The sequence below is a fragment of the Cnephaeus nilssonii genome (assembly GCF_951640355.1).
Source record: "Cnephaeus nilssonii genome assembly, chromosome: 22".
NCBI classification, from domain to species: Eukaryota; Metazoa; Chordata; class Mammalia; order Chiroptera; family Vespertilionidae; genus Cnephaeus; species Cnephaeus nilssonii.
In genome coordinates this window covers 28,041,513-28,068,306 of record NC_137093.1, presented here as the reverse complement: position 1 = coordinate 28,068,306, position 26,794 = coordinate 28,041,513, and the positions used below count along the sequence as shown (strand labels likewise).

At 65.1% G+C, this 26,794-nt stretch overlaps 2 protein-coding genes across 4 annotated transcripts in view; one reads left to right on the top strand and one right to left on the bottom strand.

Annotated features, from left to right (window-relative positions):
* The first annotated feature begins 37 nt into the window (after window positions 1-37).
* Window positions 38-11,236, top strand: CCDC92 (coiled-coil domain containing 92). Of its 3 annotated transcripts, none has more exons than XM_079762383.1 (4): window positions 38-152; window positions 8,674-8,819; window positions 9,249-9,290; window positions 10,017-11,236. In XM_079762383.1, exons 2-4 carry the CDS (start codon window positions 8,690-8,692, stop codon window positions 10,763-10,765), a joined length of 921 nt encoding a protein of 306 aa, XP_079618509.1. In that variant the 5' UTR covers window positions 38-152; window positions 8,674-8,689; the 3' UTR covers window positions 10,766-11,236. The 3 variants fall into 3 exon arrangements, with proteins under 3 accessions (XP_079618509.1, XP_079618508.1, XP_079618510.1); XM_079762382.1 differs by lacking the exon at window positions 38-152 and adding an exon at window positions 354-483; XM_079762384.1 differs by lacking the exon at window positions 38-152 and adding an exon at window positions 744-1,395.
* A 115-nt stretch (window positions 11,237-11,351) lies between these two features.
* The window catches only part of DNAH10 (dynein axonemal heavy chain 10), a 56,569-nt gene continuing 41,126 nt past the window's right edge, over window positions 11,352-26,794 (bottom strand). Inside the window, exons 52-73 of the mRNA XM_079762385.1 lie at window positions 26,457-26,638; window positions 25,413-25,549; window positions 24,755-24,972; window positions 24,209-24,430; window positions 23,921-24,068; window positions 22,806-23,085; window positions 22,313-22,542; window positions 21,080-21,353; window positions 19,873-19,977; window positions 19,428-19,582; window positions 18,804-18,958; window positions 18,316-18,499; window positions 17,515-17,715; window positions 16,649-16,858; window positions 16,461-16,556; window positions 15,988-16,165; window positions 15,460-15,591; window positions 15,105-15,316; window positions 14,841-15,008; window positions 13,401-13,581; window positions 12,776-12,921; window positions 11,352-12,232 (exon numbers count right to left, since the gene is read on the bottom strand). Coding sequence (XP_079618511.1) covers window positions 12,086-12,232; window positions 12,776-12,921; window positions 13,401-13,581; window positions 14,841-15,008; window positions 15,105-15,316; window positions 15,460-15,591; window positions 15,988-16,165; window positions 16,461-16,556; window positions 16,649-16,858; window positions 17,515-17,715; window positions 18,316-18,499; window positions 18,804-18,958; window positions 19,428-19,582; window positions 19,873-19,977; window positions 21,080-21,353; window positions 22,313-22,542; window positions 22,806-23,085; window positions 23,921-24,068; window positions 24,209-24,430; window positions 24,755-24,972; window positions 25,413-25,549; window positions 26,457-26,638 — 3,961 coding nt within the window. The 3' untranslated portion in view covers window positions 11,352-12,085. The remainder of the gene's footprint in view (window positions 12,233-12,775; window positions 12,922-13,400; window positions 13,582-14,840; window positions 15,009-15,104; window positions 15,317-15,459; window positions 15,592-15,987; window positions 16,166-16,460; window positions 16,557-16,648; window positions 16,859-17,514; window positions 17,716-18,315; window positions 18,500-18,803; window positions 18,959-19,427; window positions 19,583-19,872; window positions 19,978-21,079; window positions 21,354-22,312; window positions 22,543-22,805; window positions 23,086-23,920; window positions 24,069-24,208; window positions 24,431-24,754; window positions 24,973-25,412; window positions 25,550-26,456; window positions 26,639-26,794) is intronic.

The following is a 26,794-nucleotide window of genomic DNA, read 5'->3' as shown; positions in this document are numbered from 1 at the left end:
CGCCCGGCCCGGCCCGCGTTACCCGGGGCAACCGCAGTGCGGCCGCACCTGAGCTGTGCGCCTGCGTCCCACCGGCCAGACCCCCTCCGCTCGGTGCGGTCCCCCCGCGCCGCCGCGGCTGCGGGACGGGCGCGTCGCCCCCGCGCTGCCCAGTGAGTATCGACCGCCCGCCGCCGCCCCGCCCCGCAGACACAGACCCGCCGCCGCGCCGGCGCCTCGGCCGCCCGCCCCGTCAGCGCGGCCTCCCCCGCCGCCCCGGCCGCTCCCGGCGTGCCCCGCGGCGGCGCTCGGGTGGGAGCCGGCGAGATGCGCTGGGCGGGCGGCGCCCACTGACCTCCCTGGGCGGCCCGGCGGGGCAGGGCCGGAGCCCGGAGCCAGCCCCGCCCGCCGCCCCGCCCATGGGCCGCCGGCCCCCGCCGCCCGCCCCGAGGACCGCGCCGAGGCGGGGAGCCGCCTGAAGCACCGCGCCGGCCGCGCCCGCAGGTGAGGCGGGGCCCGAGGTGTGACCGAGTCCAGCCCCGCTCACCTGGCGGGGCCTGCGGGGAGGCTCCTCGGGCGGCGGGGGCACCTGTCGGGACAGGAGTTCATGGCGATTATTTTTTAAGCCCTCGCTGCAGCGGGAGGGGGGTCCCCCCGTCCCAGCCCCAGGGTTCGGGGGTGGGGAAGGGGGTCCCCTGGCGGGGACAGCTCGGGGCGCGGGCGGACGAAGTGCGGGGAAGGAGGGCAAAAGTGATGCGCGCGCCCCCCGCCCGCAGTCTTCCAGCCGGTTCTGCGGAGGGGGCCTCGCCGGGGCTCCCGTCCGGGCCGCGCACCGTCCGCCCCGCCGGGCCGATGGGCTGGGGCGGGGAGGCCAGGCCTGGCGCCGCCCCCGCCGGGCCGGGTGGGACCGTTGGGTAGGGATCCGCATTGCAGGTGCACCCGGGGCGCCCGAGGGCCCGGCCCGCTGTGTCTGGGAGGCTGCGGGGCGGAGGCCGTGGGGAGGAGGCCGGCTGAATCCACCCCGCATTTCCAAGGCGTCTCACCGCCCTGGGGCCGTTAGAGACCTGCCCTGCGGGGGGGCCTCACAGGTCCCGGGAACCCTTTACGTAAGCGCCCTGCCTTCCGGCCTCTCCCGACCTCTTGCGGGGAAGGGGGGTCTCTAGTTTCCCCGAAATAACACTGAGATTCCTGAAACGGAGCCTCCGCCAGGCCCGGCCGCTGCGCTGCTGGGGCTCCAGGGAGCCCCCCGCTCTGGCTCAGCTCGCGCGGCCTGTGTCGCTCCGTTTGCAGCTTTGATGGTGAGCAGGAAGGTCGTGCACACGCGGCGGCCTGAGAGCAAACAGTCACCCCTGTAGTCTGGTTGTAGTCATCCGTGTTGTAGCTGAACGACAAGCCGCCGGGCTGCCGTGCTCTATGGTGCGTGTTCCCAGAAACCTACCTGGGAGGGTGTCAAGGCCAGAGTGGTCGGGGTGTTAAGACTTTTAAGTTCAAATTTTATTTAAAGAGCACAGCTACTGTTTTATTCAGTGGTTTTTCTTGGCACAGTCAAGAACCCGCCTGCATTGCTGTTGAGTTGTAAGGAAAAAGATGTTTACGTATATTTAAAGTGATGTGTGTTTTACCTCCAAAGATGGTTTTGAATTTCTATCTCTCTTTTGGCTAAATGTTCATCTTATGTGAAATTTTTTTGGTAGAAGGTTCTAAGACTTGTGATAGCTACATATGTGTATGTGTGTGTGCGTATACATCCACATGACTGGAAAGCCTTAAAGTACGATCGTTATTATTCCTGTGCACCGTGTTATAATTACTCAGTAAGTTTAGTTTAGTTATGTTTTAAACCTAGAGTGCAGAACAGGGGTCAGATGTTACTACAGCACATGTAAATACATCGAGCTAACCAACAAGCTTCTTAGAAATGAGAGGTTTTTATTGTTAATTCTTTTTTATTTTTTTAAGAAAAAAGACTTCTTTTACTTAGGACAGAAGATCATCCATTTGGGTTCTTAACTCCTCCCTGTTGTCTGTTGGTTAAAAGTCATTGTCTCCATCGTCACTCACTCGCTGAGTGGATTTGCAGCAGCACTGATGCTGCAGCAGGGTCCGTGCGTGGAAGAAGTGGCTGTTTTTATATTACAGAGCAGTTTCTCACGCGGCTGGCAAGAAAAGCCGGGCCTTTTTCTCCTATCTGGATCAAGGTCAGCCACGAAAAGTCCCCAATGCCTGGGGCACAGCCCCGTTTACTGACATGATTGACGTCTGCTAACTGGAGCGGCTCCCAGGGGCAGCCAGCCCGCCGTGCCTCGCCGCGGGTGCCGGAGGGTCTGACTCAGACGACGGCCAGACAGTCAGTCAGACCCCAACCTTCTCGTCTCCGGCTTCCACGTCAAACCGGCCGAAGGTTCGAGCGGGGGAGTGGATGTGTCCCAGCTGTCTCCCGGTGTTTAGGATCCGCCGTGAGCAATGGGATTGCACGGAGTCAGAGCGGTTTCTGAGGCCTCTGAGACCGAGAGGGAACATTGCGGACTTACGGGAAGACGGACTTCACTTTGGCACAAAAGCAAAGCCGCCTCCGACGGGCGCCTCCAGCCCGGCCCTTCCGCTGGGCAGGAACGGCTCCCGGGAGGCATCACCCCGCTGCGCTGGGCGAGAGGCCTCGGGCGCCTCCAAGTCCCGCTGGGGCCGATGGGAGGGCATTGTGGTCTTTTTCATTTTCTACCTGCCGGCTTCTACCGTCGTGGGCACAGCGCCCTCCTCAGGCACCGCCTGCACCCCGGGAAGGTTTCCCTGCGGCAGCGGCCAGCCGGGCCCAGAGGACCCTAAGCCCGCTTTGCATTTGTATGGGGCCTGCCGGTCACAAAGTCTCCGCAGCAGTGTTTTCCCTAAAGAGACTCTTAACGACACGTGATTTGTATTTCTTCCTGTGGCTTTTGTTTTCTGTAATAAACGTCTACTCAGGAGGAAAATTACCCTTTGCTGGGAGTCTTTAAAAGCCCTTCTTAGGAACAGGATGATGTCAGTCTTTTTGAGAGTCAGCAGGTCGCAGAGGTGAATAGATTTTCTCAGCTGACGTTATTTTCTGAAAGACTCCGATTAAGGGCTGGCTCCTGTGCTCGCTCTGCATTTTAGCTTCTGTTTATTTCATCCCTGAAACCCGACCCGGGCTGCACAGCAGAGGCCCGCCGCCCACAGGAGGTGCACGGGGCCCTTTGGTGGAGTCTGTGCTGGCAGCTGAAGGCAAAACCAAGCCGTGACCCCCAGAGCCAGCCGAACAGCATCATGGGGGACACACACACCAGCCTCCCCACACTCCACGGCCAGCAAGACGGGCGCCTGCCCCGCGGAACCCCCGCGACCCTCCTGCCCATGATGGAAACGGGGAGGAAAACGAGTCCCCCGCTCCCCACGGACCAAGAGCCCCACTGACCAGAGTGAGACGGACCAGGCGGAGCTGACACCACCTAAGAACTTGGACTTCGCTGGAGAAGCTGGGCCCTCTGAGCCAGGATGCCTGCGCTCCCAGCAACGTCCATCGGGGGCTTGTTACCGGCAGCATCTCCTAAAGGCGGGCCTGGGAGAGCGTGTCGGACCAAGGGTTCTCATTAACCCCGTGCCAGAGGCTGAGGTCACTCACGAGGCAGAAGTGCCGTGAAGAGCAGCCGCCGCGCGAGGCAGAGGGCGTAAGGGAAAGGCCGGGGGCACCCCATTCTTGGGAAAACCCCGCAAATGAAATACAGCGCCCGTTCCTCGGCCCCGCCCTCCTGCTCTCGGGCAGCGGCGGGCGCGTGTGAGGTGCATCTGTCCTTGTCGCGCTGTTTTCAGCTCTTCCTGCTGGGCTCATGCCTAACGGCTCGGGTACCTGCTACCGCGTGGCCACGGCAAGCTCTGAAACAGCACGCCCCGCCCAGCCCGTGCGCTCAGCGGCTGAGCGTCAACCCACGAACAAGGTCAGTGGATGGATTCCCGGTCGGGGCCCAGGCCCAGGTTGTGGGCTCCATCCCCAGAAGGGGGCGTGCAGGAGGCAGCTGATGGATGTTCCTGTCTCCCTCTTCCTCTCCCTTCCTCTCTCAAACCAATAGCAACGTTTCTAAAAACACACACACAGCACTGCGCACCTGGCATCCCTCTCGCCCCTCCATCTCCTCCGGACCTCCGCGGGCCGCGTTTGCTCTGGAGGACAGACCTTCTTCCCGGATTCTGTGGGACTTTCTCCCCCCCTGGCACTTCGTGTGCGACTCGCCGAAGAACGAGAATGGGGGATTCTGGGAGTTCTCTCCCTCCCTGACATCACAAAGCATCTCAGCGAGTGGAGAGAACCTCCCTCTATTAGGGGAGTCGGGCTGAAGTGTCACCTGGAAAACGTGCCTGCCTCACCCCGCACGGCACAGGAAGTCACGGAGAGGAAACGGAAACAGGTGAATCGTTCCTGTCGGGACGCCGGGACGCTGGATGGAAGGTCCGAGGCCCCCGCCGTAGGTGGACATGCTGAGCCGTCCGCGCACAGTCCTGGGAAGTGACGATCTAGGTAAACGCCTGCACAGAGGGTCCGTCTCCTTTGAAAGCGTCGGCCCGCCAGCGGCTCCGTGGGAATGACGCCCCGTGGAGCAGCAGTGGGTGCCCCCGGGGTGCAGTGACGGGTTAGGTGTCTGGTGGGCTGCTGGTGGCTCTCAGGCATTTCGGAGCTCTCTCTGCCCCCCCCCGCCCCCCGTTTAAACTCCTGCAGGAACTATGCGGGCCCCTTGGTGGCAGGCACGTTGGAGGCGGCGGCTTCTCCCTGCCGCCTGCCCGCTGCATGGCGGTGCCGCCCACGGGGACTTGGGGCCGGGCAGAGCGCCTGCAAATCCGGCCCAGGGAGGAACCCCTTCTCTTTGACGCCGATCGCCTCCGACCCCAGGAGGGTCATCCCAGCGTGTCCTGTCGGTGCAGGGAAGCCCCCGCCGGGGCGCGGTTGCGTAAGCAGGAAGGGAGGGCGGCTGAGCCACCGCCAACAGCGCCTCAGCGAGAAGACGTTCTTCCCGGAAACGCGACTCTCCGGCCCGCACCCTGGCTCAGAGCAGCTCGTCCGTGCGGCACGCCGGAGAGAGGTCCTGAACGCGAGGGGACACGTCTCCTCGGCTGGGAACACGGCGCAGAGTGGCCATCAGGCCAAGACCGGCGTGCTGCGCTCCGTTCGGGGGCGAGGCAGTTAGGCGTGTGGGTCGCTGTGTCTTGGTTCTCAACCAGGAGGCCATGGGCACCTGCAGCGATGCCCGGCAGGTGCCCGCACGGAAGCCCTGCTCGGCAGGACCTGCCCCCCCCCCCCGCCCCCGTCAGAGGGAAGTGCCCCGGGCGCCGCGCGCGCAGAGCTGGGAGGTGGCGGTGCGGAGCGACTTGGTGAACGAGCAGCTTGTGAGAAGCTCACGCGTGGCATCGCTGTCTAGGTGACATGCCTCCAGCTCTGGCCCCTGAAATGAGGCTCCTGGGTGCTCCCGGGGCCAGTCATCCCGGAGGGGCGGGAGGGGCGGGAGGGGCGGGAGGGGGAGGGCCGAGCAGAGCCCCGCACCCCACCGGCCACTTGGCCTCCTTGTCCACCGGGGCCTCTGAGCCTTTCTGAACCTGAAGGTGTGGCGCTGACTCCTGGTAGGGAGATGGGGTGTTGATGGGGTGCTCCTGCCTCTGGGGGGTCTGCCATGGGGTGTGGGCATCTATCTGTTAGGGCACCCCCAGAGGTCGTGTGCCCCAGACCAGGGGGCTCCTGCGTCTGCCCACCTGCGCCCGCACAGCCCCTGAGCGACGCTTAGACACCCGGAACAGACCTCCTCCTCCCTGGACTCGGTCGCCCGGAGGCTCAGCCCCGCCCAGCGCGCAGGCACTCCGTGGCTTGTAAGTGGAAGCCAGCCGAAGCTGAAGGCGGAGCTGACGGGCCGCAGCGCCGCGTCAGCGACCCCACACGCAGGCCGCCTGTGGCTGCGCTTCCCGGCCGGCGGCTCGCGTTTCCCGGTCTCCTTGCCAGGCCGCTCACAGCTCCTGCGGCCCAGCGCAGGCGGCGTGCTCTCCGCGGGGAGTGGCTGTCGGCTCCAAAGAGCTGTGCCGGGCCTTGCTTTTATCCTGGGCACCGTCCGAGAATCAGGGAACACGGAATGCGTGCAGGGCCGGTACTCACGTGCGTCGTGGTCATGTCCCGGGTTCTTGGGGTTGCTGAATTGTTGCTTTTGTCAAAGCTGCCTTCCTGTTGGTTCCTGGTCTGGCAAACTGTCACGATCCAGCCACCTAAGACGGCCCCGGGACGTGTCACTCAAACAGATGAGGCCGCTTCGCTCGGGGAGTTAGTGATGATCTTTTCTGAGAGAAATCGCTGTGTGATTCTTTCCTGACTATAAAGTAATACAGGCCCCACCTTGCAGGTCACACCAAAATAGAATTCTTAAAAAGCAAAAACCACCCACAATTCACCTCGAGAGCAATCTTTTAACCTTTGCTGTAGACCCTTCTAGGTTTTATGTACTTAAGTGCACACACGTGCTCTCCCGCCTCGTCGGGTGCGCAGTTGTCACCAAAGCGCCCTGGGGACTGCTGAACGCGTAGCTTTCCTGGCGCGACACCGCCTTCTGGGTGCCATTGCCATCGCGGCCCCTCCGGTAACGCAGCTGAGCTCACGTGTGCAGAGAAGCCGCCGGCCTCCCACTTAGGCCGCCGCTGTACCCGGATGCTGTGAACGCGGAGCAGGAGCCCCCGCCCTGAGAGCGGGCACTAGACCCAGCACATGGCCTGGTTAGCCTGGGGCCGCTGTCCGCGCCCTCTCGAGTCCGGTGGGTGGTTTCAGGGTAAGAAGCGGGTTTCGCCGTCCCTTCGGGCGCCGCCCTGCGCGGCTCCTCCCAGTGGGCGCGGAGACCTGGCCCGCAGGGGACGCCCCCCCCTGCTGTGAGGTTCCCTCTTGAGCGACGGGAGAGATTGCTGGTTCACATCCACCAGAGGCGGCTCGGAGCGCCCTGGAGTCGCCGAGGGTGTGTGTGTAACCGGTGACCCCGCGTCACATAAGCATAACTTAGCCGACGGTGACCACGCACTTGCTACTGCCACACCCCATAGGGACCGCCCTGCGCACCGAACGCCGTCCTGTGGGCTGGCGGTCGTGACTTAGGTGACGCGACAGCATTCGGGTTTAGCCAAAAGGCCGCCCAGCACCCCAAGCGCCGCCCCTCCTGCTCCGTCGCCCACTGTGTTGAGAAATCACCTTTGCGCCTCCATTACGTACAGTGTCGCATAGCTGGTGCGAAGGCGTCCTCCACGCCCGGCATTTTCCGAGTCCACAGATCGGCTTGGAAAACCGTCCCCCTGCTGGGAGTCGCCTCTTCTTACGCCCCACCCGCCCCGCCCCTGGCCGCCTTCCCTTTCCCGGTGGCGGTGCTTCCGCCGTCGGCGGGGCAGCACAGGTTCCCCGGGAAGTCACGGGGGCCGGGGGCCGGGTGCTGAGAGCCGGCGGGTCCTGTGGGCTGGACCTCGCCGGGGCGCCAAGGCCCACAGGCTCTCACCGTGCGGAGTGTTCACGCACAGCAGCCGCTCGTGTGAATGGCCATACCTCATTCCTGACCGGGATCTAAAATAGCTGCTTCCAGGGCATCCGCAGCCCCGCGCGGTTCCCCGATACTGACGTTACTGCCCTGCCCCCACGGCTTTGGGGAGCGAAAGCAGAAGCTGGTGGATCGGAGCAGACACTTCCCGTCTTCGAGGGGCGAGGGCCCTGCCAGCAAAGCGACCGTTCCTCTCCGTCCAGAAACGTGGCCCGGGGGCTCAGAACTGTCGCTCCGGCCGTCCCGAAGCCGGGGGAGCTTATGTCCCGATGGGGGCGCTGCGGCTTCCACTGATGGGCGTCACTCTCGGGAGCAGCCCCAGGGGGAAGCCTGCTGAGTGCGGCTTGGGCAGGGGGAGGGCACTCAGTGGGCCCTGGCGTCGGGCTGCCACACGGCCAGAGCCATGTCTGAAGGTGAACATGTGCCATTCCCGTGCCTCCCACGTGCTGGGAGCAGGGCGCCTGTGAGGAGATGAGGCAGCCTGGGCGACAAAGGCCCTTGGGCACTGAAGGCTCGGGGGCCCTGGTGCCACCCACAGCCAGCAGGCCAGCCCTGGGCCTCCTGTGTGCCCCGCACATGAGCCGCCCGCACGGTGCCACGCTGGGAGCCCTGAGGGCTTCCCTCGCCCGGGCTCTGCCGCAGCGGCTGGGGAATGCGGCCTCGGCTCTGCACCCACAGGATGGCTTTCAGGATGGTCCGCGTCCCGTCCCGCGTGGCCAGGGCATCCTGGGTGCCGGCAGCTCTGCCGGACGCCTTTCTCCAGTCACAGTCAAGGGCCTGAGCCAGCGGCTGGTCACTGATGTCACAGGCCTGCGGGGTGGGGCGGGCAGGGCTCGGGGACAGACGCCAGGCTCCTGCAGTCACCACGTGGCCCTGTGAGATGTTCCTCGGGAAGTTCCCAGGAAGGACGGGGGGCCCGGCTCTGAAACGGGGGCTTCCCTCCGAGGCCTCGCTTCGGCCAGGGCTGGACACCGTTTCATGTGCTCCCCGGGTCCCAGGCGCTCAGTGTTCCTGGGGAGATGGTGGGTGCTCCCTTGACCGGTTCTCAGGAGGGCCTCTGCTCACGTCTCTGGGAGCCAGGCGGCCCCAGAGAGGCTGGGAGTCAGGGAGCCGCTGCCTGAGGCCCCAGCTCTGTTCCCCGCAGGTCACCGCGTGTCAGCATGGCGGCCGCAAACCTGGAGAACCAGCTGCACAGCGCGCAGAAGAACCTGCTGTTCCTGCAGCGGGAGCACGCGGGCACGCTCAAGGGCCTGCACGCCGAGATCCGGCGGCTGCAGCAGCACTGCACAGGTGCCGCCCGGGGGGGGGGGGCAGGGGAGCTTCGGGTGGGCTGGCTCGCCGGGCCAGTGAGGGGTCCTCCCCTCGGATGCGGGTGACCCATCACCGGGGACCACTGGTGCGCACTCCCCGCCACGGCCTGTGCCCAAGGAGAGCGGCAGCCGGTCCGGGCGCAGCGCAGACCCACGGGTCCAAGTGCAGAGCGCCACGTAGCAGAGCCAGCTGCTGGCAGGATGTGGGTGACGGGGTGTGTTTCAGGGAGAAGGGGGTTCCCTCTGGACCCTGAGAAGGGCGGTGGCCACTGATCGCTTCCGCCGTTGTCACGCTTGCCCCTAACCCCGACCTGCCCGCGTGGACTCCCGGCTGGTGGCTCGGTTCAGAGCGGACCAGGCCTCTGCAGGGCGCTGTGACCCAGAACCAACGCCTGTGGTTCCTTTTCAGATTTAACGTACGAGCTGACCCTCAAGAGTTCGGAACAGACAGGTAAGAACGCCTCCCGGAGGGTCGACGCGCCTGTTCCCGCGGGGAAGCGTTGCACGTGGCCGGAGCACTGTGCGGGGACCCCGGTGTTCCCAGGGCCGCGGGCGGGAGGAGTGACGCGAATGTCGGGGGCCTCTCCACACCCCCCTGGGCTTCCTGGTTTCTGTAGCGAATACAGGCCCTTCTGTCGTTGGCCTGACTTACACCAGGCGGCCGCGCAGGGCGGCCCAGGGCCGTGAGGGGGCTGAACAGGTGGCCCCAAACGTGGTGGAGGTCCTGCCCCAGAGTCCAGTCCCAGGAATGCTTCCCAGCCGGCATCCTGGGGTCCCCGGAGACACGGAGCCGGGCGGCAGCCGGGCAGGAGATGGGGCAGGCCTGCGGGGTCATGAGCCCGCTCCCGGCACGGGGTGGGGTCTTGGCAGAGTCCACATTTGAGTGCAGACGCCCCTTCTAAGTAGCCTGTTTGTAGGGCAGTTACATGCGTGTGCCCAGCTCCTCGCCGGAGTCACAGTCCACGAGGCTCGGTGCTGGCCGGGCCCTGAGCGCCGTTTGTCTTCCCGTCTCCCGTGTGCGCCTTCAGGAGCCAACGCTGAGCTTGCCCGTCCGGCCACGGCGGGTGGTCAGCTTGGAGGCTTCTTTTATACAATAAACGGGCCGAGGGCTGGCATGGCCTCGGGCACTCGGCCGTCCCCGTGGCGGGCTCTCACCCGGCTGTGCCTGTGCCTCCAGGGGACGGCCGCAGCAGCAGCGAGCTGCAGAGACGCTGCGAGGACCTGGAGGCCCAGCTGCGGGCGAAGGAGCAGGAGCACGAGGAGCTGCTGCGCGAGCTGGAGCAGAGGAACGCGGCCATCGCCGTGCTGGAGACCACCGTGCGGGAGCGCGAGAAGCGGTACCTGGAGGAGCTGAAGCTCAAGAGCCACAAGCTGAACCTGCTGTCGGGGGAGCTGGAGCAGCGCGCGGGCACCATCGCCTACCTGACCTCGCAGCTGCACGCCACCAAGCGCAAGCTGCTCAGCTCCAGTGGGACCTCGGATGGCAGCCCCGGCGGGAGCCCCGTGCTGGCCGGCTACAAGCCCGCGCCCCCCAGGGACAAGCTGCCCGACACGCCCCGCCGCCGCATGAAGAAGAGCCTCTCGGCCCCCCTGCACCCCGAGTTTGACGAGGTCTACAGATTGGGGGCCGAGAGCCGGAAGCTCCTCCTGCGGGAACCGGTGGATGCCATGCCCGACCCCACCCCGTTCCTGCTGGCCAGGGAGTCGGCCGAGGTCCACCTCATCAAGGAGAGGCCCCTGGTCATCCCCCCCATCGCGTCCGACCGCCCCACCGGCGAGAAGCACAAGGTGCACGTGGGCGTGGCCCACCGCATCCACCACGTGGCCCCGCCGCAGGCGCAGCCCGAGGTGGAGACGCTGGCGGTGGACCAGGTGCGCGGGGGCGCGGCCGTCAGGAAGAACTCGGGGACGGACAGAACTGTGTGAGGCTGCCCGCCACCGCTGGCCACACTGTGATCGCCGCTCCGAACGTCCACCCACGCCGTTTTGTTTAGTTTCCACGCATGCCACACTCCTCAGACCCGCCACCAGACTTCCCCACCGCCGGCTGTCACACCCACGTGCCCGTGTCCCGCTGCAGCTCCCGTTGTAGCCGCTGTGCCCAACGCCTGTGCCGCATGGCCTGCTTCCCGCCCACCCCGTGTCCCTGCGCGTGGACAGCGGCTCGCAGGCTGCACGCTGCTCGGTGTCAACGCGGTCAGATAGCCACTCCCATGGAGACCCCGAACCTCCCGACAGCCTTTCCCGGGCCCTGGCGGCAGGCGTATGTGTATGTCACGGGAACTAAATAAGATGACGTTGCTTCTCATATCACCACTACCTGAATGTGTGTTCATATTTTTTGTTAGTTTTATCCAAAATGTTCAAGATCCCAACAAACTTTATTTTCTAAACCTGCCTCCTCTCTGTTTTGTGTCTTTTATTGAAGCAGCGAGGGAGGGAGGCGGCGGGGAGAAAGACGGCGGGGCCTCCGGTAACTGCTGTGTTCTTGCCAGACGGTGGCCTCCACCAGGGACGTGGCCCGTGAGGGGTGCAGGGGGTTCACTTGCGAAAGGAGGAGTCTGTTCTCCCGCGGCCCAGAGCTACCTCCGAGAAGGGTCTGTAGCCCAGGCTGAGCCCGCTGGGCACGCAAATGCTCGCCCGCCCCTCCCTCGCGGTGAGGCCTCCTCACCTGTCGGCCAGTGGGCCCCAGGCCGGCCCCGCGGCGCAGAAGGAAGGGCGCCCAGCACCGCCGTCCTGGAGCTGGCCGTTCTGCACCCAACCCCGCAGACCTGGGGGGGGGGGGGGCTCACGCAGGAATTAAACACTGAGCTCACAGCATTGCACGCGCGGGAGGCCGGAGGGCTCTGGAAGGGGGGGCGGCTGCGGGGGCCGTGGCCCAGGGAAGGGGCTCTGCCTGACGGGCCCGCAGCCGGCCGTCTGCCCCAGGGAGGCGCCTGCGGAGTCAGACTGCTCATCAGACGCCTCCTGAGACGTACAGAGGGTCCTCCCTGTGCCGGGGACACGCCTTTTGCTTAGTCGAGTGTTTCCTCTGAGACAGAAAAGGAAACCCTCAACATCTCAGAGCGCTGTCCTTTAGAATTTACTTTCTCTTAAACCTTACAAAAGCGTCCACAGCCAAGCCGGGCAGCTGGGTTCATACGGGAAGACTCAAACGGCCGACTCCAGGCGGAGGGACAGCCCACTCCTGCCCTCGAGAAGCCCCGAACGGGCGTGGCCGGCCAGCCGCACGAGCCCCTTCCCCGGTCAGTCGGAGTTCAGGGTGAGGCACACGCCCTGCAGCACCCAGTGGGAGATGTGCCTCGTGGTGAAGAGGTCGGCTTCGAAGACCAGGCCCACGCCCATGGCGTTCCTCCGGGTGGAGGTGGTGTAGACGGGCGTCCGGAAGGTGTTCTGCGAAGGAGAGGCATGCGGGGGGTGTCCGGGGATGGGGAGGGTCTGGGAGAAAGTCCAGGGGAAAGTCCGGGGACGGGGGAGCCCAGCACTGGGGATGGGGGGGTGCCCGGGGGCAGGGAGGCCCAGCACCAGGGGGAGGGCGGACGGGGGGCCCAGCACTGGGGGCAGGGGGCCTTGGCCTCGGGGCTCAGTGCGGAGGGCCCTCCTGCGAGACGCATCTAAGCCAGCACAGGGCCGGGCTTTGAGGGCGGTCCTCCCTAGCTTGACGAGGACACACGTGTTCGGAGGGGACCTGGGCCGGCGGAGCAGGAGCGGCTGCTCGCACCAGGGGGACAGAGCCAGCACTGCCCGCAGGCTCGTCCGGGAGCCCGCAGCCCCTCCTGAGGCGCCTGCCCTCCCGAGTCTGCGCGCATTTTCCTGGGCAGCGGCTCCACGCGGGTATCATGCCTCACGGCTTCCCCTCCCAGGGAAGGGTAGGCCGCCTTGCGTGTGCCTGCAGGCGGCGGGGGGGTGGGGGGGGCAGAGCGCGGGGCCTCCCACCTGCAGTTTGAGGCGGTGGGCTTCGATGGGGATGATCTTCAGGATGGGCAGGTCCACCACCAGCACCTTGGGCTTGCTCTTGACCAGACAGCCTCTCTCGAGGTCCCAGTCCGCGCCTTCCAGGTACAGTCCCGACACAAAGCACCCTGGGAGCCAGGAAGGGACCGTTACGCAGAGGCACAGGCGTGCGCGGCGCACCAACTGGGAGTCCCTGCGGGCTCCGAGGGAAACGCCCCTGACGCAGACACCAGGGCCAGGAGGGAGACAGCGGGGCCGGCTGCCCTGCAGGCCGGGACCAGCGAATGTGACGGCCCCGCCTAGCCCATCCGCTCTGGCTCCCGGGCCCGGCCTTCGGGATTTCCAGGGCGGCCACCCGGTGACCAGTTCTCTGAAGGGTCAGACACTGACCGGGGAGCCCCTCCGCACGGACGGAAAGGTGAGCGCGTCCAGGTCTCTCCACGGAGACCCTGGTGGGAAGCGATGGGGCCCGGCATGTCCCCACGTGGGCAGCAGTGTGCGCAGCAGCGTGGCTCCCAACACAGCCTGGCCCAGTGGGCTCGCCGCTGCTCCTCCCGCAGAACCGGGGCAGCACCGGGCAGGGACCCCCCCAGAGAGGCTGTCGCACCTTGTCCTGCCCGCTCGGTCACTTCGTCTGCGTCCTGGAACTTGGTCACTTGTGTGAACAAGGTGGAGCGGTCCAGGGGCCAGCCGTTCCTCCGGCAGGTGGCCTGCACCAGGGCCGTGAGGTAGGATTCCGGGACGTGCAGCCCCGAGAGCCACATCACGTTGGGCTCGCACTCCGTGACCTGCAGAGCAGGGGCAGCTGCATCAGGTGCCGGTCCAAGCTGACGGCCCCGGCGCTCACGGTAAAGACGGCGCTCACGCCGGGGCGGGAAGACGGCGATAGGACAACGGGCAGCCCGTGCGGGAAAAGCGAGCTGGAGTGCCGAGTGCAGAGGAAGCCAGGTTCAGACGTGAGGCCGTCAGACCACAGCGGCAGGTCCTCTCCCGGGGATGCGGTCAGGCCGCGGCTAAAGGACACACACCGGGAGCCACGGGAGAAGACCGACCTCTCTGACGCCAAAGGAACGCAGGGCTGTCCTCTGGGAGGAACCCACGGGGCCGGACAGGACTCGGGGCAGGCGAGGGCCGTTTCCTTGACGCACAAGGAACTCTTAGAGACCAGCTTCCCAAGATGGAGCATTTGATAAAAGTGAAACCAAAACACAAAAACAATTCACAGCCCTGGCTGGTTTGCCTCAGTGTATACAGCGTCCAACTGCGGACTGAAGAATCCTGGGTTCGATTCCCGGTCAGGGCACAGGCCCGGGTTGCGGGCTCGATCCCCAGTGTGGGGCATGCAGGAGGCAGCCCATCCATGATTCTCTCTCATCATGGATGTTTCTCTCTCTCTCCCCCTCTCCCTTCCTCTCTGAAATCAATAGAAATATATTTTTTAAAAAGGCAATTCACAGAAGAAGTACCACAAACTGAAACATACCCAGCCTCACCCTCCCCAAAGACACACACATTGGGACAGTCAGGTCACCGTTACCGACCGACCGGGACAAGACGTGCGAACGTTCACACAGCACCCGGAGAGCGGTCTTGGCTGCCCGCACCCCACCTCCCCTGCTCCAGGCGAGTGTCGGGGTTTAAAGGGCCCGCACTTGGGCCTCGTAGGCATGCGCCGGGGAGCAGGCTCGAGTGAGCACCAGGACACGGGCCGGCTGTCGCCTGTGCCGGCAAAGGGAAACCCTGCGGTGACCACCTGGATGCCCAGCACCGGGAGGCCCCGGGCCCGTGCAGTGGGCACCCCCAGAGGAGGGAGGCGGGTCTAGGGACTTAGATGGACAGGTGCCGAGACAGACTCCCCAGGGAGAGGGCCAAGCTGCGCAGCGCCCTTCAAGGTCTTCAAACAGGAAGAGGAAGAGACACAGATGTGCTTGCAGAGCACTGTCAGCGCGAGCGGGGTGGCCCTGGGTGGGGGGCGGGGGTCAGCACAGGGACGGGGGGGGGGGTCAGCACGGGGTCGGGTGGCCGCTGGGCGCCGGTGCCCCCTCACCCAGTACGTGTACTGGTTGAAGCGCCGCAGGAAGTAGAGCATCCAGTTCCCGAGGGACTTGAGGGTGTCGGGGGCCAGCTTCCTCCAGATGTGAGGGATGTTCCCGATGAACAGCGACTTGGCCACGTCGTCCAGCTCGCTGCTCATGCCCACTTCCCCGGCCAGGGCCTGCGGCGGGAGGGGAGCGGCAGGCGGCGGTGGGGCCAGCCCTGTGGCGCGGGGAGCCTGGCGCCCGCCCGCCCGCCGGCCCGGGGTGCAGCTCACCCTCTGCAGCTCGGCCAGGGAGCGGGACATGCGGACCAGCAGCTTGTTGAAGCGCTCCAGCTCCTGCAGCAGCACCACCGACGTCGGGGTGATGTTCGCGCCCAGGTGCCTGCGCACCAGGTCCAGGTCGAAGACCTTGGGCATCTTGTTCTCTATGTCCTTGGCCACGTTGCCAATGTAATCCTCTCGGCTGATGCCGCTGCTCGATTCCCCTAAGGGCAGGACGCTTGTGAGGGAGAGCAAGGCGCCGGGCGAGGGGCGAGGGGCCGGGCAAGGCGGCAGCGTGGCGGAGACTCGGACCAGAGGCAGAGCCTGCCACCCCCGGGCCCTGGACGCGCGCCTCTGGGCGGACTACCTGTCTGAGGCTGCAGCTCCAGCAGGTGAGCCCACAGGTCCCGGGCGGCCTGCGTGTAGTAGCCGATCTCGGCGTTGGGGTGGAGACCGAACACCTCGGGCGTGTTGGCCAGCGGCAGGGCCTCAATGGCTTCTATGGCCCAGACAGCGAGCAGTCACCGCGTGCACCCTCCCTTCCGGGCACACAGACCAATTCCCACTGCTCCCTGGCACGGTTCCAAGTACAACTCCACCCCAGTCCCCCATCCAGCTCCACCTCATCTGTTAGGAAATGGCCGTGACCTCCGCAGGGCCACCGTCCCTCCAGGCGGAAGCTGCCACTTCTGCCGTCATTCAGGCCAGGAAAAGAGAACCATCGCCGTCCGCTCCCAGGCTGGGACCAGCGTGTGACAGCCCACGCCACCCACCAAGGAGGCCCCGCCCCCGGGCGAGGGGACAGAGGAGACAGAGAGCCTCACGCCAAGTGAGCAAGCCGAGCGCTGAGACGCGGGCCCTGAGCGGCCTTGGCGCCGGCGCCGGAGAGACGCACCCACGAAGCGCTCCTTGGGGTCGGCCGCGCCCCCGGGGATCTTGTAGTCCACCTCCTTGTTGTGGAAGAAGTGGAAGGGCTGGAAGGTGTCGAAGATGAAGTCGCCCAGGTACTCGTCCATGTAGATGGTCAGGATGCGGCGGTCGAAGCTGTCGATGGCCCGGCCTCCGTACATGACCTGGTCCCGGGGTGAGAGCCGCCGCTTTTGTATTAAAGAAACAGACAAACCGAACCCCCGCAGAGGCAGCAGCGCTTCTGCCCTGGAAAGGGGGCGCTGCTGTCTCCCCACGAGCCTGCACGGCCCTGCCCGATGGAGCGGCGCCGCGGCATGTCCGAGGCGAGGCGGGCGCCGCCCACTCCCGGGGACAGCAGCCCCGGGCAGGGAGCGGAGCCGCGTGTGGCCGGGGCTCTCGGCGGACAAACCGCTGGGTGACGAGCAGCCTGGTTCAGAGGCCCAGGGCCCGGCCGCCTACCTCTCCAATCAGGTACTTGAGGCTGCCCCACGGGATCCGCGGGTCGTGCTGCTGGAAGGCTTTGGTCAGGTACGTGTTCAGAATCTCCATGCAGACCTGGAGGGGGAGGGGCGGGGAGGCTTGCAGCACGCTCCTGGGACACGGGGGGGGGGGGGGGGTGCAGCGTCCCAGGGAAGCGGGGGGCGCACCTGGAAGTCGGACTCGTTGAAGTCGTAGTAGACGTTCCAGCCGATCTTGCCGAACTTCCTGCGCTCCTGCACCACGGCGTGGAAGAAGGCCAGCACGTACACCAGCGGCTTGAAGGCCGGGTGCGGGCAGTGCTCCAGCATCTCATTCGAGATCTTGAAGTACGTGGCCCTCATGTTGAGCTTCAGCCCGTTGGGCGGCTCCGTGACCACCTGGCAGAGGAGACAGAGGGTGACGAACCGCAGGCCTGCCCGCGGCACGGGAGAGCCCGCGGCACGGGAGGCGTCCTGGCCTCCCCTTATCACTGCGGGGCCGCGGGCCTCTCCCCACAGCGCCGTCTCTGCGAGGGGCCGGGAGCCCCGAGGAGCTGCAGGCTCTTCTCCGAGGCTCCGCCACGTACACAGCAGGCCCGCAGCCCGACCGGGGCCTCGAATGGAAGATGGGGAGCCCCGTTTCCCTCTCGCTGCCCCAGGGACAGGTGCACAGCCTGTGCACAACGTTCCTGGAGAGTAAGTGAAATGGGCGCATGAACCGCTCGGAGCTCCTGCACGGCCCCGAGGACGCGGGCGGGTGGCCTGTCCCAGGTGCAGCCGTGCAGACGGACCCAGGCCTTGTTTTGGGCACAAGTAGGAGAGGCAGGCCTGCGAGCTGCACTGTGACCCGTCACTGTCACCCAATCCGGGGCATGAGTGTCTCTGAAGAGGGGGGAGGGAGGGAGGGAGGAGGGAAGGGGTCTCCCAGCCACATCCTAAGTTTATTTATAAACACATGTGCACGCGCACACACAAGCATACACAAGCACACATACACAAACATACACAGGTGCGCACACACAAGCACGGTGGGTCCGCGGTGTCTGTCGACTGACCTTGAGGGACTTCTGCAGGATGCCGATGGGGAAGCCCTCGGTGGGGTCGGTGGTGAGCCACAGGCGGAAGTCGGGGTGGGGCTTGGTGATCCTCTCCAGGGACTTCTCCAGGTCCTTCAGCCACTTGACGAGGAGGTGGCAGTTCTGCAGCATCAGCCACTGCCCGCGGGCCACGGCCGTCTCCAGCAGCTGCAGGGCCACCTGCGCGGGAGGGAAGGCTGGAGCCCCAGCCACGCCAGCCTGTGCTCTCCCAGGGCCGCCCAGCCCCCAGCACCAGCAGAGGCGGAACCCCATCTCGTGGGGTTCCTCCCAGCCCCTGTCCCGTGGGCAGGTCCCCGCCCAGAGCCCCTTGGCCCAGAAGATCCCACAGCCGACATCGGCACCCGCTCCTGACCAAGTCACCAGCCCAGCCACGGGCAATGACACCGAGACCCGCAGGGGAGCTGTGGGGATGAGGAGGAGGGACTGTGAAAGGCATTGAAAGGAGCAGCACGCACTGACCACACGCTGTCACTGCCTGCAGCACGCTGGGACCAGGCCACACTGCTCTCGCCCTCACCTCATCCTGGCCCTGGCCCCAGCCCCACCTGACCCTAACCATAGCTCTAGCTCTAACCCTAATCCTAACCCTAGCCCTAGCCCTAACCGTAGCCCTAGCCCTAACCGGAGCCCTAACTGGAGCCCCAGCCCTGCCCCTGTTGGAGCACATGCTCTCGGCTGTGCAGGCCAGAAGCGCCTCGAGCACATGTCGAGTGGCCCAACTGGCTTCCAGCAGACTGACCCCTCCCTCCAGCTGAGTACCTTCTCCTGGCCCTGCCCCATGGCGAGGAACTTGAGGCGGTTCCCCCCAAAGCCAGTGTGCTCGGCCAACTTCATGAGGTCGCTGGCGGGGTCGGAGCCGGGGCTCAGGATGAACACGATGGGCGAGTTCGGGGTGCTCTGCTCGAAGATGGCCTCGAAGCTGATCATCGGGGGCTGCACGTACCTGGGGCGGGCCGCTCCAGCGTTAGGGGCTCCTGCCTGACCGGCGCACCGCCCCGTGTCCACCACCGGGGACATCACCCAGGCTCTCGGCACCGCCCGCCTCGTGTGAGGACCCGTGCCTGTGCACACCCCCCTCGCGCCGCTGGTTTCCTTGGTAACAACAGTGCGTCTCGCACACGGCGTTTCGCTAGCGGAGCGCGGTCCTGCGTGGCGATCATTACGCTCAAAGCGGGCGCTGTGAGGTTCTCCCGCAGCCGGCCCCCCTGGCCGCCCGCCCGAGGGTGCGGGGGGCCCCGCAGACTCACTTCTCCCCCATGGTGACCGTCACGTAGTCGGTCACGGCGCGGTAGACGCGGTCCACGCGGAAGCAGCGCAGGATGAGCAGCTTCTGGAAGGGGGTGATGCTGCTGTCGTAGCCCATGGGGAAGGGGAACTGCTCCAGCGAGTCCAGGTCGTACCACTGGAAGGGGAGACCCCGTCACGTGGAGCCCGGAGTGTCGCCACGGGGGCAGCGCACGGACGTAGCCGTGTGCGCCACAGCGTGGCTCCCCACACGGGCTGGAAAGAACGTCAAGGCCACCGCTCCTCCGAGCTGCCTGTTCCTCCCTCCCTTCAGGGAGGCCAGGTCTGCGTCTCAGTCACCCCGGTCCCAGTGCCCATCAAGGTGGGCCACGGAGCTGCGCGGGGGTATTGCCTGGATGCCTGAGGGGTGGGTGGGGCAGGCGGGCGGGCATAAGGACAGACGATGGACGGACGGACGGACGGACGAGCTGGCTGAACTGCACGAAGAAGCATTCCATCGGGGAGCAGAGGGCGCAGGTTAGATCTGAATGGGCCCCTCACGGAGTGTCTCCGTCCCCAGAGCAGGGCTGCGGGTAAGTCTGGAGACGGGCGTGGGGGGTAGGGGGGCGGGGAAGGGGCGGGCTCACCTCCTGCCAGACAGCAGGGTTCTGCTCCACGTCGTCGGGGAGACTCCCGAAGTCGTCCGCGAACAGCTCCGACAGGAGCATGATGTCCTCCCAGCCCTGGTCGGGCAGCCACGCACAGGGCTTTTTCCGCTTGTTCTTCTCCAGGGAGATGTTTCCTATCGCCACCGGGAGAAGCGTCAGCCGCCGCACCAGGGCGGCTCTGCCCTGGGCCTCCCTCTGGGGGCAGCCCACCGGGAAGAGGGGCGCGGGCTCCCTGTGCTCCCTCAGGGCCGCCTCAGGCCGAGACGGGGGCTCCGTCAGCCCAGAGCCATTTCTAGGCTGGAACGGTCAACCTGGAACTGAAACATCACCACGCGCGGCCGGAAGCCCGCTCCAGGCGGACGTGGGCGCCGCCGCTGTGGGTGCACAGGTCCGCATGCGCGTGAGTGGTCAAGGCCCACGGTACCTTTCAGGAAGAACTCGAGCTCCTCCTGGGGGACCCTCCCCTCCGCCTGCTCTATCTTGATCGTCATGTTGAAAGAGAAGAGTAACTTGTGCCTCTCAAACAGCCCTGAGGAGAAACAAGGTGGATCCCGACGTTAAAGCCGTTTCTAAACACATGCACCTGCGTTCTCGCAGCACCGCTTACAGCTAAGCTGTGGAACAGCCAGTGGCCCCCGCAGGGGAGGGGATTAGAGAACGTGGTGCACCTGCCCGGTGAAGACCACGCTGCCGTAAAGAGGAAGGAACTCCTACCATTTGCAACAGCACGGATGGGCCTGGAGAGCATGATGCTAAGCGAAATAAGCCAGTCGGAGGTAGATAAATATCACATGATCTCACTCTTTTGTGGGATATAATGATCAACATAAACTGATGAACAAAAATAGAGCCGGAGACAAGGTAACACTGGACAGACCGTCCAACCTCAGAGAGAAGGCGGGGGGTTAGAGAGCAACCAAAGGACTTGTATGCATGCATATTAGCCTGACCGATGGACACAGACAGAAGGCGGGGAGGGCATGTGCTGGGGGTGGGAGCGGCTGGGGAGAGGTCAATGGGGGGAAAAGGAGACATATTAATACCTTAAACAATAAAGAATTTAAGTAAGTTTTAAAGAGTCATTTCTAAGATCGAGTTTCTGGCACACAGCGGGCTTCCACGTGACAGAGCCCGGACGGTGCACTGAGCCCTCCCTGCGTGGGAGGTCCATGACCGAGGACAGAAGACACGGGCTCGATTCACATGTGACGCCGTATGTGTGACTGTTCTAATACTGCCTATGGAAGTGGGGGGGCCTGTTGCCGGGGGGGCGGGGCTCTGCGGTAGAGGAGGTACACCCCCCAGCCCCTCCTAAGGAGGAGGCTACATCCTAGGTTCTTTTAACAGAAGGAATGCGTTCCTGGGGGAAAGCGTCCCAGGCAGTCTGTGATCTGAACTGCACTTGGCATGTGTGAGAGGGCGCTCCCTACCTGAGCGCCACAGGAACAAGCATCGTCCGCAACCTTTTTCCTGCCCCGGCCCGGGCTGACTGTCCCCTCCCGGATCACGGGCAGCAGCAGCCCTGCGCCCAGGACCTCCACAGGAGCTGTGCCCGGGGCCCCGCGTCACCCGACGTCGGGACAGGACGAGGACCCCGGCCGGAGCACGGCGGCCCTGGCCGGGGGGCGCACCTGTGCAGCCGTAGTTGTAGATGTTGAAGGTCAGCGTGTCCATGATGTTCCTGAGCCGCTTCATGAGGATGGAGTCGGGCAGCGACTTCTTGAGCGACAGCCCGAAGACGTCGAGGAAGGCGCTCAGGGAGTACTGGTACATGGTGGTCACCAGCGCCATCTCCGACAGCACGAAGAACAGGATGGCGCCCCGCCGCGCCGCTGGCCGGTAGCCGTCCCGCAGCCGGTCGATGTCCAAGGCCGTCTTCTCCGCCAGCTTGAGCTTCTCCGACACCTGTGGGGAGGTGCAGGTTGCCAGGAGACAGGACACTCACACGGGAAGGTGCAGGTTGCCAGGAGACAGGACACTCACACGGGAAGGTGCAGGTTGCCAGGAGACAGGACACTCACACGGGAAGGTGCAGGTTGCCAGGAGACAGGACACTCACACGGGAAGGTGCAGGTTGCCAGGAGACAGGACACTCACACGGGAAGGTGCAGGTTGCCAGGAGACAGGACACTCACACCCCTCACCCAGGGGACTATGCACCAGGAGGCAGAGGGGGCAGGGGGAGAGGCAGCAAAAAGAAAAAACCAAAATGACCCATGGGTGCTCACAGGGCCCAGCACCTTCTCCCCACAGCCCGCATTCCACCTGGAGACCCGCAGCACCCTACCTCATTCCTCACGGGGCTGCACCCCAACTCCAGGACCCACCATGCAATGCTTCCCCGGGCCGTGGATGGTTCGCTGGGCATGCGACCTTCGGGACGGGGACAGGGAGAGTCCCACACTCCCCCGGGACCTGACCTGAATGGACACGAGCCAGACCGGAGGCCACAGGGAGCGTGGCTCCCGGGGAGGCAGAGAACAAAGCCAGCCGCAGAAGGCCCGGCCCAGAAATGGAAGAAGGTGAGTCTGGATGAAGGGCCTGGCGTCCTGGATCCAGCCCCGCCTGAAGCCGCCATGGACCTTTCTGTCTTCTAAGCTGATAAACGCCCTGCCAGCGTCATGAGGAGGGCTGGGTTTCCCATCACTCTCAGGGGCGAGGCTGACCTAACGCACAGGGCCTGGGACACCTTTAGGACACCCTCTCCCATAGCGCCCCCCCCAGGGGGCCATTTCTCATCAGGCAAACCCGCAGGAGACGCAAAGCCCGAGTCCGATGAGAGCACAGGTTGACGCCCTCCCACCCAAAGCCCCGACTCCAGGCCCGGGACACGAGCCCGACGCGGTGCGCTCCGAGCGGCGCACCTCTGTGGCCTTGGACTTGGTCTCCTCCAGGGTCTGCACCAGCTCCACGTTGTCCAGCATGTTGCCCGTGGACGTGGCCAGCTCCCGCAGCAGCGAGTCCTCCAGGTCCTTCAGCAGATTCTTGTTCTCGCTCGTCTCCTGGATGAGGTGCTCCCGCTGCTCCTCCAGCTCGTGCCTCTCGAAGGCCACCAGCACGCTCAGCAGCTGGTCCTCCAGGCCTTTCAGAGTGACTGTGGGTGGGGGACACGAGCGCCTCACTGCTCTGTCCCCCCGACAGGCGTGCCGGAGGCAGCCGATGAGTGATTCTCTCATCCCTGACGTTCCTCTCCCCTCTCCCTTCCTCTCGGAAACCAATAGAAATCTGTATGTTTCTAAAAGATGTGACTATGAGAAGGACGAGGGGCACTGAAGGAAACGCGGGCCTGGGCAGGCCTGGTCTCAGGTGGGGTCTCCCCGGCAACCAGCTGCGCGGCCCGCGGCCCTGGGCCCTCACCGGTGTAGTTGATCACCATGGCCTTCCCGAACACGGACGGGGTGTATCTGGGGTTGGCCAGCTTGGTGGTGAGGTAGAGCCGGAAGTTTGAGTCGTAGTCCACTTCCTTGTCGCCCAGGATGATGAACTGCCGGCCCTGGGAGACCTTGATGTTCTTCTCCAGGACGTTGTCGATCACGGGGTCGATGTACTCATCCACGTCGTGGAAGAGGAAGGGCGTGCCGTACTTGATGGACATCTCCAGCTGCTTGAGGAAGTCGGGGTCGTTGAAGGAGGCCACCTGGAGGGCGGGGAGGCAGGTGCCAAGGGTCAGCCCGGCCTCCCATCAGGGACCAGGGGGGGTGGCCTTGCAATACAGCAGGTACAGACCAGGGAGCAAGGCCGGAAACAATAAGGAAAAGGGGAAACTCAGAATCATGGGTTTGATGATTTCAGCGAAGTGGCTGGGTCCCAGGCAGCATGAAAACATGGCCACAAACCCCCCAAAAGCCGGAGCACGGGTGTTCTCAGCCGCACTGTTCACAACAGCCAACCAGTGGCCACACCCTCCGTGCATCCGTGGCGCTGGGTGCACGTGGTGCGGGCCACAGTAGGCGCTGCGCAGCCATGGCCCCTGCCAGTGGGGGGGACCAGGGTGCTGAGGGAGAAGCCGGACACACAAGGCCAACGACTGTGACCCCCTCACGTGGAAGATCCGGGGGCAGGAACCGCAGGGATGGGGAATCTGCTAGAGGCTGCCAGAGGCCGGGGGATGGACGAATTGGGGGAGGAGGACAGTGCTCAGGACACAGCGTTCCTTTTGGGGCGAGAAGGACTCTGGTGGTGGTTGCACAGCTCTGTGAGCGCACCCAGCCCCGGGCTGTCCGTCTGAGGGGTGAAGTGCAGCCTCCGAAGGCAGCGACGGGCCCTCAGCGCTCACAGCCCGAGGGCACCGCGCAGAGCAGAGCAACGGCGGGCTTCACCCCCCTTCCTGACTCAGCACGGCTTGGGGGCCGCGCAGGGGCCAAGGCCGGGCATTCCGCTGGGCGCGTTGCTGGGGGCCAGGGATGCCGGGAGGGGCACAGGGCTGAGCCCTGAGGCAGAGCGGGCGGAGGACGGCGGAGGCCCGGCCGTACCCGCAGGTTGTTTTTCTCCTCTTTCCTCTTTATCCAGCTGAGCGCCTGCTGCTGGGGGTCGATGCAGAGGGGGAAGCGGCTGGCCCGCGTGGTGAGGATGCCGTTCTGGACGGACAGCTCATCGGGGGGCAGTCCCTGGGAGCCCCACCTGGAAGGGACAGCGGCAGGGAAATCCATTTCTCTTCCCAAGTTTGAACCAAGGACTAGGGTGGTAGGGTCGGCTTTCCAGAACAATCCACAGTCCCGAGACCGCTGGACCCTCCTCAGGGTCCGGGCGCGGGCTCACACCTGCTGATCTCCACGTCGTCCGTGAGCAGGCTCTCCAGGCGGAAAGGGAAGCTCAGGGGGATCTTCCGCTCCGTGATGTCCCGCTGCCAGACCTGGTTGACCATCTCGTTGCGGAACTCCCAGGTGAAGGCGCCCTCGTAGCTCAGGAAGGCTGCGCACAGCAGGCAGTCGCCCAGCAGCCGGACGCGCCGGTGCATCAGCTCGTCCAGGTCCCTCAGCCACCTGGTGCAGGAGGGCGCTGCGGTGAGCAGGCACCTTCCTGCACCCTCTAAAGAACATTCTAGAAGAACCAGCTGGACCCACTGCTAACGGGGTCACAGAGAGAAACAACGATGTGAGAGAGACACATGGATTGGTTGCCTCCCACACGTGCCCGGACCAGGGCCAGGGGTCGAGTCCGCAAACCCAGGTACGTGCCCTCTACCAGAATCGAACCCGGGACCCTTCATTCCTTGGGCTGACGCCCTATCTACCCACTGAGCCACACCAGCGAGGGCCAAATCACTCTCCCCCGGTTTCCAGATGGGAACGCAGACGCCCGCCGACCTGATGTTCTCCGAGCCCAGCCCCGAGATGAGCTTGTCGGCGGCGATGAGCCGGCGCTCCATGATCTCCGCCTCCTCCTGCAGCTTCTGCTTCTCCAGGATGGCCGCCTCGTACTTGGCCCCCAGGGCTTCCAGCTCTCTCTGGATCGCCGCCAGCTCGTTCTGGATCTTCTCCAGCTCCCGCTTCGTGAGGAAGAAGTTCCGCTCCAGCCTGGCCACCTACGGGACAGTCGCAGTGGGAAGTGGGACAGGGACCGTGGCATCGAGGCCAGGGAGGCTGCTGAGCAGCACAGGGCAGCCCCCATGACGAGCAACTGCCCGCCAACGTCCGCAGCACGCGGGGGGAGAAGCCCGCTCTCCCGGACCCGCGGTCCCAGCCGTCCGGGCCGCACGGACCACCGGTTGGCGACCGCTGCCCTCGACAACAACCTTCAATCTCATCCTGCTCTCTTCACGCGAAATCAGGAAATCTTTAGGACAGTTTCTGTCCGTGGCCATGAGCCCTAAACGAGAGCTGTGGTTTGTTTATTGGGGAGAAATGTTTATGGGGCTCAAAAACCAGACCCGTGCCGGAACTCTCCCAGCAAAGCAGCGGGCGCAGGAACTCTGACTCCCAGGGGCCCGCAGGGCAGTGTCTGCGCCTCACAGACGGGCGGCACCTTCTCTCTCTTGGGCTTGATTTCTTTGAACACGTCGCAGTAGCCCATTACGGCCTCGACAAACTTCAGCATCCCCAGGCCTGCTTTGCTCACGGCTTCCATCTCCTCGATTGTGGTGTTGAGCGTCTTCAGGAGACCTGAAGGTCAGAGGCGCAATGGCTCGGTGACGGGAAAGGACTTGCCCGAGGACAAGGCTGTGACCGGTGCCTCTCTCCTCGGTCACCGTGCGCGGGGCCCAGGCCCACGGGCAGCAGGGTGGGTCCACCCTAAACGAGCTCTATGTAAGAGGACGTGTAAGAGGAGTGGCGGGCAGAACATCCCGTGACCCGGGGACTCGCCGCTGGGCGCCAAGGTGGCCTAGAGCAGGGAGCTAACGGGTTCGCAGGCCATCAGGGGTCACGGCGGCCTCTACCCGCTCCCTCACCCGCGGAGTAACCGCTCATCCCACCGGTGCCGGGGGAGAGGCGCCTGGGGTCTGGGGTCGGCAGCCTTTGTTTCCTTTGGTTTGTGTTTAAGCGGCTGCAGACGAGCGCTGTGTGACCAAGTGCTGAGCCAGTGTTGGGGTGAGCAGTGGTGCCAGGCACTCATGCCGTCTTAGCAAAGACTGCCCCCCCCCCGGGCTCAGGCCTGGGGGCCAGGGGTCAGGCTGCGGGGGTGGGCACTGTGTGAAGCCGAGGGGCTGGCCGTGGGTGGTGCTGTCCGCCTCCGCACCCTCCCCCCAGGGACCCGCAGGAGACCTCATGCGGCAAGAGGCGCAAGAGAAGTCAGGGGTTAGGCCGCCTCCGGCACCACCAGGCCTGTGGGGCAGGCACAGAAGGTGGCACTGGCCCGAGTGCCAGGAGACGGTCCTGTCCGGGGAGCCAGAGCACCCCCTCCTGCTTCACGGGACAGCGCCGCCATCTGCCTCCAGAACCACCCCCTCCATCCGCAGGGCCACGGGCCACCCTGCCTGCGACAAGCCCCCTCCTGGCTCTCCACCCCGGCCCCTGAGACTGAGGGGCCAGGTGAAGGGCGAGCCCGGCCCGTCCCCCCACGCTCACGCACTGCGGATGTTCTTCACTTGGCCCTGCGTGATGGAGTCGAAGTCGATCTCCATGAGCGAGCGCAGGAAGTTGGGGTCGGACATCATGCCCTTGGCGGTTTTCCAGTTGAGCTCCTTGTAGCCCTTCATGATGAGGATGCACTCGCACACCGTCTGCACCTGCTTCGGGGGCTTCGCGAAGGACCTGGCGGACAAGGGGGGGGCGAGCACGCGGCCTCAACGAGGGTCCCGGCACATGCGCACCTGGAGCCGGGCCTCGGAGCGGCGGCGCGTGGGGCAGAGGAAGCCACGACCCAGCGGCACGTGGGCTCCGGGGCGAGCTTCTCCGAGGGCAGGTCTG

What these genes read in the sequence shown, in the direction of transcription:
- CCDC92 (XM_079762383.1), top strand. Translation starts at nt 8,690, where the DNA reads ATGGCGGCCGCAAACCTGGAGAACCAGCTGCACAGCGCGCAGAAGAAC. An exon ending in GCTGCAGCAGCACTGCACAG is followed by an intron (nt 8,820 to 9,248) that starts GTGCCGCCCGGG and finishes GTTCCTTTTCAG; the next exon opens with ATTTAACGTACGAGCTGACC. An exon ending in CAAGAGTTCGGAACAGACAG is followed by an intron (nt 9,291 to 10,016) that starts GTAAGAACGCCT and finishes CTGTGCCTCCAG; the next exon opens with GGGACGGCCGCAGCAGCAGC.